Source organism: Canis lupus, chromosome 1, assembly GCF_011100685.1.
Source record: "Canis lupus familiaris isolate Mischka breed German Shepherd chromosome 1, alternate assembly UU_Cfam_GSD_1.0, whole genome shotgun sequence".
Taxonomy (NCBI): Eukaryota; Metazoa; Chordata; class Mammalia; order Carnivora; family Canidae; genus Canis; species Canis lupus.
The window spans coordinates 47102599-47118232 of record NC_049222.1 but is presented as its reverse complement, the minus strand read 5'-3'; the positions used below and the strand labels follow the sequence as shown (position 1 = coordinate 47118232).

The following is a 15634-nucleotide window of genomic DNA, read 5'->3' as shown; positions in this document are numbered from 1 at the left end:
GCTCAGAGCTTGAAAGCTCAGAAGTCTGCTATGCTGAGGGAAGGTGTCACAGAAAAGGAACAGTATGAACTGAGACTGGAGGGGAGGATGAACATGAAATGCAACAAGAGGACGGGAAAGCATTTGAAGGGAAGGCAAGGTATAAGGTTAGGCTCGGAAGGAAGGAAGTTAAGAGCTCAATACAGTTATGAGGCTACCCCGGGGGGTTAGTACACCAGTTTGAACTCTGATGTTATATTTCTCTTAGGTATTTAATCAGTCAACATATGGATAAAAAGTAATACATCAGAGTAAACAAATTTAGTACTTATTTTAAAATCTGATTCTTAGGGGCACCTGGGTGGCTCAGTTGGTTAAGCATTGGACTCTTGATTTCGACTCAGGTCATGATCTCAGGATCACGAGATCAAGCCCCCCCCCCCCCCCCCCCCGCCGTCCCGCCCCCCATCAGGCTCCTTGCTGAGTGTGGGGTCTGCTTGAGATTTTCTGTCTATACACCTCACCACCCGTGACCCCTAGCTTTTTTGTGCCCACATGTATGCTCTTTCTCTCTCTTAAAAAAAAAAAAAATTAAATTAAATTTAAAAAACTTAAATTAAATCTGATTTTTAAGTATTTTTAAGTTTAGGCTTTTCACTAAAATAACAATAAATTTTAGGTGCTTAAATACTAAAAATTTTTGCCAAAATAGGATAAAAAGGTAATATTAAGAGGAAATATTAAATATTTTTATTTAAATATTAGGAAAAATTAGGAGATTACTAATCCTTAATTCACTCCCACCTTTGCCAGTAATGAGCTATCTGTGGGAACAAAGAATCCTTTGGCCTTCAGTTCCCTCATCTCTAACATGGAGGAAACCTAGATCAGAGGACCTTGAAGATATCCAGGAGGGGTAAAATTTTAGGACTCTAGGACAGTATAGTTCCAAGAAAAGACAAAAAGAAAATACAGGAAGGAAGAGACAAAATGAGGTGTAGGTCCTGAAACAATGTTTTCGAGAAAAGGCCTTATTGAGTTTTATACACCTCCCTTAGGGTTTGGTCTAAAAGGTGGGGGTGGAGGTGACAGGCTGGCATTCTCCTCCCCAGCAGGGGATGGTAACCAGTAGGAGCAGTAACAGCTTGAAGGGAGTCCAGGAGTGAAGGGCTCTGGCACTTGTGGGTTCCTGTGATGACCTACAGTTTACATCTTTTTTTTTCTCTCATTCTTTTCTAGAACATACATGCTTACCCTTGATTTTTCTTAACATTCGGCTTAAAATTATCTACCCACATACATTTTTATAATAAAATCATGAAAATGGGCATAGAATACAGGATTTCGTTTTTCCAAAGAACATGCCAGCCAAAATAACGTATTGAAGTATTTTTTGAATTTGTGGAATTCTAATGCCAATTTAGAAGTGGAAAACAAATGAACTGATAATATATATTTATGTTCACCCATCTTTCAAAAGTAAAAGTTTTTATTTATTTTTTCAAGATTTTATTTATCTAAGAGAGAGACATGAAAGAGAGAACAAGCAGGGCAGTGGTGCAGAGCAGAGGGTGAAGCAGACTCCCCACCGAGCAAGAAGCCCCGCGTAGAGAGCCCAGACTTCCCAGGACCCTGAGATCATGACGCGAGCCAAAGTCAGTCGCTTAATGGACTGAGCCATCCAGGCACCCCCAAAGTAAAAGTCTTTAAAAAATGATTTTGGTAACCAAATTATATTACAGCCAAAACAAGCACTAAGAATTTACCCTAGAAAAAATGTTGTACTGAACCACAGGTATATTTTTAAATCTTTGTCTTGGCTTTATGCATATTCATTAACTCAGCACGATATTCAAGAAGCAGCCCTGGAGCAGGAGGGAGAGGTGCCACATTCATAAGGAGAATCCACGACAGAGCCCTGGTGGAGTGCTTTATGGCATGGCTGTGGAGAAGGAAGAGAAGTCTGAGAAACCATGGCCACACTCACAGGAGGAAGATCAGCAGAGCACTGTTGGAGAAACCAAGGGAAGAGGGCCAAGGAAGGAAGAAGGGTCCAACTGAGACAGGTGGCTATGAAGAGGCAAGTGAAAGGAAAGGAATGAGCGGGACCTTAGCAAGAGGGGTGGAGTGGGGACAGAGTTATGGGCAGATGAGATGACATGGGAAGTGAGGAGGCAGGTAGCAGTGCAGACCTCACTGGTTCTTAGGACATTCAAGAAAGAGAACAGGCTTGGGTTCCCATCCCACTTCTGTTATTCATTAGCTGTGTCAATTTCTATTTCCTTCCCCAAAACTGAGAATAACACAGTCCCTAACTCATTGGGAGAATGGATTAAATAAAAAACTTGCTTCTTTATGATTCTTGACTTAGCTACCTACAACAAACAAGAAACAAAAGATATTCATGATCATGAAATTTTAAAGTATTTAGATTTTGATAAGATCTCTCAAAAAATTCATGGAAAAGTTACAATTATCTAGTTTCTCTTTTTAATGACCCAGAAATATTTTACTCACTCCTCTTTTTCACTTCTCTACTATAAATTTCTTTGTAGAACTCATAAGCAGCAAACTTTTAGCCTTTTCTATTTTTAATAGCATAACTGTATATATATTTCCTTAGCTGATTTATCATCTCATTATCTATTGCTAGCAGCCTTATTTAGTGCATTAATGATACAGAGGCATCTTATCTTGTTAAAAGAACTGACCCATTTTGCCTGTCCCTGTGACTCCTAATGTATTATTCTATAGAATTATAAACTTCTTAATATGTTTAAGTTTTGATGAGAACCAAAGTCAAGATCAGTGTCCTACAGTTTGCAGAACTTTCCTTTCCTAATATATTTGCTCATTTATTTTGAAGCACCTCTTCTATTCACTACAATTCTTATTTTTGGAAAGTACATGATTTTAAATTAAGCATCTTTCCAAACCTGTATAGAAACAAATTCCAGAAAATCAAAGTTGCTGTAATTCAGAGCGAAAAATGAGAACCATTGGAAACACCTGGAGTATCTACTGTGGTAAAGCTATTAGCATTTCAAATTCTAAGCTACTTTTGACTGAGAAAAGCCTAATGACGAATTGGGATTTGAGAAATTAAGATTTGAAACGTATGAAAGCATAGCTATCTCTCATTAGATTAGCTTGAAAAAAATTAATCTCAAGCCAGCACGAACAGTCATGAGAGTTTGGAATGACTGCAAAATTGTTCCTAAGGTCGCAGTTTCAGCACACTCACACACAATAACAGGCTGTTTGTATCTCTGCGTCCCAACACGTTTAAGTTATTTTCCAACAAGACTGAAGAATTCATGCTTCAATCTTAAGTAAATATAAAGCCTGCAGACTTAAGAGAAGGAGAAGCATCCAAGGGGTGAATAAGTCGATAGTGGGGGGAAAAAGTAAAAAAAAGAGGAGAGGCATATTAAATATCAGTACTAACAGGATCAGAGACATACATGGTGCAGATGCACACTTCAGCATTCTACTCATTTGCCAAAGTGATGCCATTACTGTATTCCCAGTGAGGAAGTATCTGAGTTCTTTTTCCCAGGGCATAAAAATAGGACAAAGGAGGCAGTTGTGAATAAATGTTCAGAAATGTGACCAATACCAAATATCCAGACTTTTCAAGAAACAAGATGTACTTGCTGACTTGTGGATAATGAATGAAGCAAAAAATAAAATTTCAAATTTCTCATTTTTAGTTATATGTACAATCTGATATAGATCTATAAATGTGGAAAAACTCTTTAATTCTTTGAAAAATCACTGAATTATTGGGAAAATATTTCAAACTACTGTCTCTACAAATTGAATTGAAGACTACAAAAGCAATCTGCTAGTTTAGCCATAAAACAAATAAAAGCCTTTTACACAGTGGGGCAGACCACGAGAGCTGCCTGTACAGTAATCTTCATAATACTGCTGCCTACTCGGTAAGTATGAAGGATTATGGAGATGAGTTCACAAGAACTGACCCTACAGGTTTATTAAATATGCAGTGAATATTCTGCATGCCATGCTGGGCATTAAATAAAAAAATGAAAAATTAAAACGATGACGATATGTTAAATACTGCAAATACTGAATTAGCTCTATTTAGAATTGAAATTTTCTTTAGTAATTTTTGACACAGAAATAGAAGAAACAGGTTAAGGGTAAACTTGAGTTCGTTCACCAAATAGCTGAATATTTATAAAGTCTTAACTTATATTTTTACTTTTAAGTTATATTCATTTGTGACATAAACCTTGCTAAGCTTATAACCTCAGAACAGCTTTGATTTTGCTAGTATTACAATGTCATCCACCTATAATTGCAGCACAACCATTAAACTGTACTAGTAAAATGCCAAGCACATAAAATGGAAATAGAAAAAATATGAAAAATATAAACAACTAATTTTTATTTTTAAGCTAAAGATGTTGCACATACAGGAGTCAGCTAAGAGTAATCAATCACCCATACCTTGTACTCTAAAGTCTCCACCAATTATTCTCCTAAACTTCTGACTTCCAAAGTAACTGATGGCACCTACATTACTTCTGCACTTCTAGATGAAAATGAAGTCATGTAAGTGCCTCTCCTAATAAGTGCCTTCTACCAATTTACTTACATGGTTTAAGAATTATGAGCAAATATGTCCAAAAGGCAAGTCAATCTGCTAACACACAAGTCCAAAAGACTGTAATCTAAGATATCTGTGACTGCTCCCACTGTGTGCTCCCTCTCTTTGTGACACACCATCTCTTCCTCTGGCTCATTCTCAGCTCCTCCACCTTCCTCATTGCACATATCCCAGTGATTACCGGGTCCCCAAGACTCACTTCCTAAGAATTCCTTTCCTCTTCCACTTTGCTAGCTCAGGTCCACATTGTTTTTTACCTGATCCATTCAACCGCCCTTCACTGGTCTCTGGCAAATCCATCCTCAACAAGGTGGCCAAAATCTAAGAACAGCTTTGTATTTTCTATAGGATAAAATTCAAGTCTTTAATCTCTTCAACCTCTGATCTTGCCACACAGGCAGAATTTAACTTTTAGTTCCCTCTGATTTTTCTCATGGTTGTCCTCTGACCTGAAAACAGTTCTCATTTCTCTTGTCCTCCTCTCCTGCCTCATGGAATACACTCTCTCAAGCTCCTAGAATGCTTTCCCACTCTGCCCTACCCATTCTCGCAATCCTCCGCGTATGTCTAGCAGACAACCACATGGCAGGACAACCTATGCCTACCAAATCACTGTGAGCAACTTAAGGGCAGGGACTGGGATTGAATTTCGTTGCGACTGGAACATAGGGGTTCAACAAATATTTGAAGCAGGGATAATGAATAAATGGACTAATGAAAGTAGAGTAGTAAACCCAAACAGCACTCCAACAACATTCAGCAGTGGTACTGCAGTCCCCTCCACACTTGGAGCCACTGAGTAAATCCTGTTCCATGGCTAATTCAAACTTAAACATCAATTACTACTAAATGAAACTCTTCGTTTCCTGTACTATTTCTTATATTCCCGACAACAAAGAATGAAGGTAAAGAAAATACTACGATAGTCTAATCTTACAAAAGAAGGGGGGAAATCTTAAACTCTGGAAGATTTCTAGAACCTCTGCATTTGATAATAAAAACAAGTCCTAGCTGTGTGAGGCTTCTGATCCACCTAGGGGAGCTACCCAATAAGCTACATCAGACTACACACCTTGAGTCCAAAGGCGGTATCCTCCGAGGTCAAGACTTCAACCTGAAATCATAAGGAAAAAATAATTTAGGCACTCTCAAAAATGTTCTTTGAGTCTAGCCACAGACACCAGAGCACAGGCATGGCCTGGAACTAAGAGTTTGGAGAAAACTGGTATTCAATTTATGTAAGGCATCAAGAAAGAGAGATCTGGGATTCTCTTCAAGAGTTGGCTGGGTATAAACATAGGTCATTGCCCCAGGCTCCAGTTCTAAAATAGGGCAAGTGCCTATCAAATTTATGTATTTGTCATCATGTTGAAGTGGTGGTATAAGTTCCTCAAAATGATCTAGAAGTCAGAAGAATCATCTTTCTCAGTTAAAATCACAAGATGTTGCATATGCTTTTTGATCTTTTACGGACAGTGAGGGGAAAGTTATGCTTCGTAAAGCAATTTCATCATGCTTATGATGCTGCTAGTAATTTCTTGTCCTGCTCCCATCAGAGTGGGTAGTCCTGAGAATCTGGAATGTTGCAGAGCAAGAGTGACTGAAAGCAATACTCAGGAAAAGGCAGGCAGAGTCTAAGCAACAAGTTGTGAAATGATGGCAAAACTTCAAAATTGCCTGTCAGTCTTGTGCATGAGAAGACAGAACTCATTAACATGAATTCAAAAAGCTGCATGGAACAAGACGTGTATTGATAATTACTGTTTTTTAAACATAATTATTCAGTCTGGTGTGTAAAGCTTTAACTTTGACTACTACAAAGTACCAATATATGATACAAGAGAGCAAAGAAAGAAAGCAACAGAATATGGATTTTTTTAAGTGTCTGAAAGAAGACAAGTGGGGGTGGAGCAGTAATCTCAGACTAGCTGACTTCACCGTCGAATTTTCAACTTTTAGAATTAGGACTTTGTGATCGGTGTTTAAGTAGAAGGCACACAAGCCTATCCAATGTATCTTGCTATAAAACAAAATTGGATTCTTCCCTTGAGAGAAGGAAATACAGAAAGGAAGACCATTTCAGTAAGATTGTCATCCAGTACAAAAGTAAAGGGGTCAAAAAGAAACAAAGAAATTGTATTCTCCAACTGATTGGCTGCAAAGGAGGCTCATCCACCACCTGGGACTTGGCGGAAACTGGTTCATAAAGCAGGAGAAACACACAATTAGGTATTGGGAAGATGACCAGCCTCATTTTGACAAAAACCATATGTTGCTGATAACAAATGTGAAATGCTGGATCAACTATAGTACAAAATCATTATAAGATTCAGTGACAGCATGTCTGTTTCCACTTTGATTTCCAAAGCTAATTGTTAGATTTAGAAGCAAGATTTTATTACAGACTTTGTTTAAGGGGGGTGGAGGGAAGCAACAGTTATTGGCAATTTACATATGTTTGAATTTCCTAAGTCCTGTCTTTCACAGTATTAGATTACTAACCTCAAATATTTTTACATTAAAACCTCTAATCAACATTGAAGAGTTTAGTTGAAGGCAAAGGACACACGACAAATTCAGTGCATCTTAACTATTGTAAATACTATACAGCATTGACTCTTATGTTACAGACACAGAGCATATCTGCATATATTTTTTAGGTACATTCACCCTTCTGATGTGATACTTTAATGTACATACAATTATCTGAAAAATATATTAGAAGTTTAAATCTGCAAAAACCATCCCCAGTGAGTTCTGTGTTTGCTTAATATATTATAAAAAGTCAAAGTGAGAAAAGTCAATAGCAAATAGAAATCTATTTCAAGATATGGCTTCGATCTATTTGACAACTTGAGATAATAACAAAACCAAAGCTTTCAAGTGGAATTTAGGAACTGTCGTGCGGCTGTGTCAGTAGACAAAGGCAGACCTTGGGCACTGGTTGAAGGAGGTGGATCTCAAAAGGTCAGCCTCATCCTCCATCCCAGATTCTATCTCCAGGAAGGCTGAAGAGGTTTGCAATTCCTAAGTACTAACCGATTTAACTGGACCAACTGAAAATGTATATTTGTTTTATTCAAAAGCATTATGGTTTAAATACATAAGCACTTGAGTTCTACTGAATTATATTTTATAATTTCCTTTATATTTTCTGTTTCTGATTTTATATTTCAATGCCAACACAAAAACAGTTGATTTTAAAAATATGAAACTAACTTCAATTTAATAAAAAACAAAGATCAATGTCATACAAAGGTTTTCTAAGAGCATTTTTACCTAAGTTGGAAGGAATCCCCCTCTAGTGGGAGTAAGGGAGTATTTCAACCTTCACATAAAATTTTCAGGTAGCAGTCATTAAACTTAACAATCAGCAGAGATCAGCTTTTCCTTTCATCATCAATTTAAATATTTTAAAATATTTCACAAGCCTAAAACATCTGTAATTCTCTCTCTCTCTCTCTCACACACACACACACACACACACACACACACATATGCTAGAAGTAGATTTATGTTTATCTGATGGGATTTTAGTTACTAATCAACCATTATCATCAAATTTAATTTGGCTATAAAGTAGTCACAATTTGAAGTTAAAACAGGAATGTACAACTGGAAAAAATTAGTACATCTCAGTGGAAGAATTTAATAATGTCCTGGGAAGAGTGAATGCTGACGGTTTCCATTTACCTGACTCATTAACAAAGACTTTCTGGATATTTACTGCATGCAAGGCATTGTGCTTAATGCTACTGTAAGAGTTGAAAAATGACGAATTTCACTCAAGTATCTATACCTGAATGAAATGTACTTAAACATTCATTTAACAAACAAATTCATATTCAGAAATGACCAGATTAGATTATTCACGGTGCCATTTTTCTTTTTTAAACTTCAGTTTTGGGAGATTTAAAACTGGCAGTATTATTAAAACAAAACAAAACAAAACCCATACCCAAGAAAAAATAGTCACAGGTTTTATGCAATGTAAAATGAGGGCACAATACCCAATGTTCTCCCCACACAGAGGCTGTAACGAATACAAAGACAGAGGACCCTGATGAGCAGCACAGCTGGCATCATCCCAGGGAGAGAACTTGTCAGGGCGTCCGAGCTGCAAGGTGTGAAGTGATATGAGCAGGCTAGCAAAGCAGAGGCTTCCCAAGTCCAAGACAAGGCCCTTCCCATTAAATCCCGTTATTTCAAATGATGTCACAATCAACACGCTGTAACACCAGTGCCTAAAAGGATTCCGTCTGTAGAGAACTGTGCAAATCATTCAGAAAGTTCAGCAGCAGCTAGGCCTCTTAACAGTCCTTGCACTCTGCTCAGCAAAAAACCTTTCAGTGGTTTCTCTCTCCCAGGTAGCCTACTAAGGCCTACCTTCACCAAAATTAGAGAAAAAAAAAAAAAAAAAAACCCACCATTTATTTCCAATCATTCCATCAAGAAAATTGAAAAAATATGAATTCATGAATTTGAAGTGAAAATGGTTAGACCTTTCTTGAATGACTTCTGAAGTCCTTTCTACTTTTACCTGAAAAGCAGAGAATACTAATATCCAGCAGCACCTCCATTAAAATAAAACTATGCCAAAAATATGTCCCATTTTAATGAAAAACATTTCTTTCTAAAGTCAAGATCACTGTCACAAAAAGTAAAGTGACAGTGATGACCTATAATCGTAAAGAATCTTATTCATAATTAAAGGAATGCAAATCCGAACTCCTAACATTATTCTATTTTTCTCACTACAGACTACCAAAATTAAAAATGTTGATAATTACAATATTGGTAAGAATGTGGAAAATCACATCACACAGCCTTGCACTCATTATGAGAACATATGTTGGAATAATGTGCATTTTTGCAGTATCCATCAAAATGTATATGGTACGTAATTGTTAAGCCAATAATTCTACTGATATTCAAGTGTAAAAGTATTTACTCAAGTGCTTACCAAAGTTGTATATAACAGTAAAAAGCTGAAAACATCTACCAACCAAATGACTGACAACAAAGGAGTATTTAATAAACTATAATACATCCAAGCAATAGAATACTATACTACTGTTTAAAAGGAGGTGAATCGGGGATCCCTGGGTGGCGCAGCGGTTTGGCGCCTGCCTTTGGCCCAGGGCGCCATCCTGGAGACCCGGGATCGAATCCCACATTGGGCTCCCGGTGCCTGGAACCTGCTTCTCCCTCTGCCTATGTCTCTGCCTCTCTCTCTCTCTCTCTCTGTGTGTGACTATCATAAATAAATAAAAATTAAAAAAATAAATAAATAAAAGGAGGTAAATCTGTGTGCAGATAAGATTTCTATGATATATTAAGTGAAAAGAATCAGAAGAGTGTGCACAGTAAGCTAATATTTTTTTTTTAAGTAGGAGTGGGTTATGTGCTTGATATACTTGGATCATTTCTGGAAAGATATGCAAGAGACACATCAGTGATTACCTCAAGGGAAAGAACTTATTATTCTTATGTTTTGTCTTAAAATGTTAAGAATATTTTTCATGATGTGCATGTGTTTCTTGTTCAATTAAAAGTAGTTAACAAAATCAACCAATAACATAATGTTCAGTAATAATCACAGAAATGTAAGCAAATGTGATAACCTATTTGCTAGAGAAATCTATCTTTATGATCTAATTTGTTATCAACTATTTGTAAATTATGAAGTATGTATACTATGCCATTATTTGAAAGATAATGACAAATTAGAAAAAATGTACAAAAATAGGTGATGGTTAAATAAAGTTTGGTATTTCATATGATAGACAATTACATAATCATAAAAAGCTCACTGTTCATGAAATCTTTTCGAACATGAGAAAATGCTTATAAACATATTAAATTTTAAAAGTAGGATTAAAAACAGGAATTTGGCATTACAAACATTCACATCTAACTATTTGCTTCTTTCATGCCTTCTAGAATATGTGCCATGTGGAAAAATGCCTTCCCCACTCCAGGATTTTTTACATATTCATTCATGTTTTCTTTTAATATGTTTGACTTTCATTTTTTACATTTAAATATTTGATCCATCTATAATTTATTTTGAAATAACAAGGGGAAGAGGTGACTCAGTTTTAATTTTCCATTTGAATAACCATGGTGCAGAATGATCCGCTATTTTCTCCAGTGATCAGAGATGCCACATCTTTATCATAATTAAACATCAAAATGATATAAATTTTGCCTCCCAATTCCAGGTAGTAATGGGAAAAGCAAAATAACCTGTAAGGTATTCAACCTAAGGGAGATGGGAGTTGATCAACTCCCTGATAGAACCTAATAAAATCAGGTAGATTCTATCACCAAGAACCTGAGAGAATTTGCAGTCACAATATCTGTCCATGAGTGTATCACTAAGAATTCAGATGCTCTTGAAAAAAAATAATTTTTTCCTAGATTGGTGTTCAAGGAATGACAACACTGTCCATACTTACAAAGATAGCCGTGCCTAGTTTAGTTGGGCCAGAAAAAGCAATGTATCACTAAGGAGAAGCAGACACTAATAAATAAATGGCTTTCTAAAACCATGTCCCCAGATTTATGACAATTTAAACTGCAGGACAAGCAGCTCCTTTGCCTCCCTCTCTCTCCCTCACATTCACAATCACATAAGCAGCTAGTGCTGGACTGCAAAGTTTTTATTTTTCAAGCAAGGAAGTTGTTTTGTCGTTTTATTACTATTGCTTGCTATTGCTACTATTATTTTCATTATCTTATGTTTTGGAATCCATTGAAAACAATGAACACTTAAAAAAACCATGCAAAGCCTTGCCAGCACTCTTCTCTTATTAATTCTCCTCATTCTCCTTATTAGCATGAACAGGCCACAAGACAGCTCAAGGACACGGCTTGCTGAAACTGCTCAGTGTTTGCTTAGCTGGTAAGAGAACATGCAATGATGCCTTCTACTGCTAAATGTTGCTGAGCAGAACCACCATTCTCTGAATGTATTTAAAATTAACTAAAAATCTGCCTCTAGTTAGGGGACCAGTAAATATTAATAGCAATGCTAAATTCCATCTATGCAACCAAAGAGCATTTCTACTACACTAAATACAGTGTAACATGATTTCAAGACAAATAGTGGATATGTTATAATTATGCTTTTGACTACAAGTCTTTTGTTCACAAAATCTTCTATACTAGGATGTTCTCTTGTCTTCATATCCTAGGCTATGACATTAAAACAAAAGTTGTCGCCATTATGGTCATACTCCACTTTCTAATTAGGTTCTCTGAGTTAGGATACCTTCACATGAGGTTCACAGAGCAATCATAAACTCATGATGGCTCAGAGAAAAAAGACCTTGAATGTGAAACAAGAGCGTGTAAAAATAGCCAACACTATGCAATGTGAGTTTACAGCCCCGTCCACCAAAAGGTGGAATCTATTTCTCTACTTTAAACTGGACTAGGCATGTGAGTTGCTTGGATCAATAGAATGCAGCTGAAGAATCATGGGGCACCTGGGTGGCTCAGTAGCTGAGCATCTGCCTTTGGCTCAGGCCGTGATCCTACAGGATCAGGCTCCCTACAGGGAGTCTGCTTCTCCCCCTGCTTATGTCTCTGCCTCTCTCTGTGTGTCTCCAATAAATAAATAAAGACAATCTTAAAAAAAAAAAAAAGATTCATATTGTACCACTTCCAAGTCTTAAGACCCAAAAGGCAATGCATACTTCTTCTAATAGCTCTCCTGAAAGTCAACCAGCTACTATGCGAACAAGCCCAGACTGGTCTATTGGAGGCAAAGAGACATAATGGTTCTGTTACCACATCACCCTGGCCAAGAGCCATTCAGAGCCACTTATCTAATCAGCTCCTGAGAGACCCTGAGCACAGCAGAAACCAGAAGAACTCAGGCTCAAACCAAATTGTCCAACTGTAGGATAGTGAGCTAAATAAGTGGTGGATGTTCCAAGCATTAAGTTATGGGTTGGTCTGCTGCACAACAAAAGCTAACTAACACACTGAGGGGCTCTACATCATGGAACTCTAAGTGTCAAACATCTACTGGCAGAGTTTCAGGCAAGAACACTATGATGGTAAAGGCAATTCTAAAACCTCTCACATATCTTCATAGCCAAGTCCTTCTCCATCTCCACTCTCTATTTGGAATTTTCCAAGATCATAAAATTCTGTTTGAATTCTTTACTGTGGTCCACAAGCATCTGAACAATGAGGCTCCTGCTTGCCTCACTGATCCCCAATTCCACCTTGGCCCCCCCACATACAACATTTCAGATATACCAGCTTCCTTTCCATTCCTAAAAATGGCTCTTTCTCTGAGCCTTTGTACTTGCTGCTCCCACCTCCTGGAATACTCTGTACCAGATCTTCCCTTTCTGGTTCCCTTCACACCACTCCCACCTCCGTTTAAAGGTGGTATCCTCAGAAAGCCCCTCTTCCTCTCCTGTATAACCACTTGAATGAAATTTGACTGTTCATCCCTTTACTAAACCATAAACTTCATAAAAGCAGGGGCCTATTAGTATTTTTTTTTCCAGTAACTGTTTTGTTTTTTTTTTTAAAGATTTATTTATCTATTCATGAGAGACAGAGAGAGACAGAGGCAGACACACAGGCAGAGGGAGAAGCAGGCTCCATGCAGGGAGCCTGATGCGGAACTCGATCCCGGGACTCCAGGATCACGCCCTGGGCCGAAGGCAGGAGCTAAACCAGAGCCATCCAGGGATCCCTCCAGTAACTGTTGAAAGAATGAATGTACACGTGTGAATGGGTCAAAAAATAAAATACCATCAAAATATAAATATGTGAGGATCCCTGGGCTCCCTACATGGAGCCTGCTTCTCCCTCTGCCTGCCTCTCTCTTTCTCTCTCTCTGTGTCTCTCATGAATAAATAAATTTTAAAATATGTATATATATATATATTATATATATATAATATATATATATTCAAATCTGTTTATGAACTCAAATTTAATATTGCCCACTATGTCATACATGTAGACATAACAACAAGATTTAAAACATGTTCCACCTAATATACCTACACACATTAAAGTCTTATGTATGTACCACTTGGCCGATGATATATACAAGTATGCATAATATACTAGTTATTTTTAAAAAGTTTGACTGTATTTAATGACATATATGCATTTGATGCATCTGTCTCTCTAGTGAAGAGTAAATTTTAAATTCCTTTTAAAAATTCATTTTTAAAATTGATGGCAATGAAGGCTGTCCCTCAAACATAACATTCTTTTCTCCATATTCCTAAATTAAAACATAATCATTTTTTTAGATGTATACCATACCAAGAAATGACTATAGTAAATATTTTACAAAGACCACATACAGCTCACAATCTTTCCAAATTTAATTTCTAAAAGTAAATTTCAGTTTTGCATTGAGGATGGTTGACCACAACACAGCAGGTTAGGTTAAGAATGCCCTGCCCATGCTGCAGGTCTGCACTGTGAGAAATATCGACAGGCATAAATTGTACTGAAAAATACTGGCACTTGGCAGGCTTCATGGTCATAGCACCACACCAATTCTAGATGCCCTCCTTGACACAAAGTGCAACAGGAGCTCAAGGATTATCATGTCAGTTAGATTTGGGGGCATTCAGAATGCTATACCTAAAAAAACATATGTATAAAAGTTAATCAATTCTTTATTTATAGTGTATACCAAAAAATATGGGCTATGGAATCATGAAAAATATAGATCAATGATTATGTACCTATTCATGATTTCATTTAGCTTTCCTAATATAACACGAGTATACAAATAATGCAAATTTTTAAACAAAACTTTTGAAAACAGATCATACTTTCAATAAAAGCAATGCTTTCATATTCATCTTTAGATATTTCTGTAAATCATATTTTATTAAAGTAGAAAATACATGTACAATGAAACACTAATTATTCATTACATTATCATTTCTATGTGATTGCCTTATCTGTATACTTCAAGTTAATATCTATTTTTATTAAGATTTTCTATACTTTTTGGGATGCCTGAGTGACTTTGTCAGTTAAGTGTCCAACTCCTGATTTTGGCTGAAGTTATGATCTCAGGGTCATGACATTGAGCCCTGCACTGGGCTCTCCACTGGGCACGGAGCCTGCTTAAGATATTCTCTCTCTCTCTCCCCCTCCCCACCCCCCAACACTCACCAACTTGCAGTTAAAGAAATCTTCTATACTTAATCATAATTTCTAGGAAGTTTGATGAAGGAAAATATAAAAGCTACAAGTGTCCAGGCAGTTCAAATGTTAAAAAATTTTAAACAATAAGTGGTAGTTTATCTAAACTTCCTAAAAATTGAGATAATTCTATTATTTCATCTCCTACTATATCATATTCACTGTGAAGTGTCATAATTCAATGCCATTTTAAGCAACACCTCCCTGTTTACCCATGTATCAACTTATTCATATATAAATTGATACAAAAAATTATCAGATTTTCTATATACTATATTAAATTCACTACACTATAGTTTGATAAATTCAAATGCTCTAAAAAAAGCCAGTAATATAACCTTTTTTCTCTAATTTTAAATATATTTCATAATGAGGAAAATTTTGTATGTTAAAAATAACCAAATATACCTACTAAGGTAACTGAAAATTTAGCTAAACTACTATTTGCCCATACTTAACTCCCCCTTTCCAATCCTACCCACGATTAAGGCTGGCTCAGAAAAGCAAGTTGAAAGTTGTTTTAAAGTCAGTATGCAGATGAGGTCCTAGAGACAGGTTGTGGAGACCCACATAAAGGCCATGTGACGTGCATTCCTGTGTCCAAGGGTCGGAGGCACAAAAAGGTGACTTAAAGTGATTAGATTAGAATGAAAAGGTGTTCTAAAAACAAAAATATTTTTAGATCAACAAATTAAACTTCTATTACTGCCCCAAATGGCTGTTTATACCTAATAAATTTAATTATGCATCACTGGTTTCCTTTTCCTGCTCCCTTCTTCCCTGTCCACATGTCCCACCATCCCCCCAACTCTG

At 36.7% G+C, this 15634-nt stretch overlaps 1 protein-coding gene across 10 annotated transcripts in view; it reads right to left on the bottom strand.

The window, feature by feature from the left end:
- The window catches only part of ARID1B (AT-rich interaction domain 1B), a 435055-nt gene that overhangs the window by 169469 nt on the left and 249952 nt on the right, over positions 1-15634 (bottom strand). For 7 of the 10 annotated variants that reach the window (XM_038526412.1, XM_038526413.1, XM_038526417.1 and 4 more), the window contains exon 5: positions 5688-5729. The exons of the other annotated variants lie outside the window; for them this stretch is intronic. In XM_038526412.1, the coding sequence (XP_038382340.1) occupies positions 5688-5729 (42 nt within the window). The remainder of the gene's footprint in view (positions 1-5687; positions 5730-15634) is intronic. 10 annotated transcript variants of the gene reach the window in all.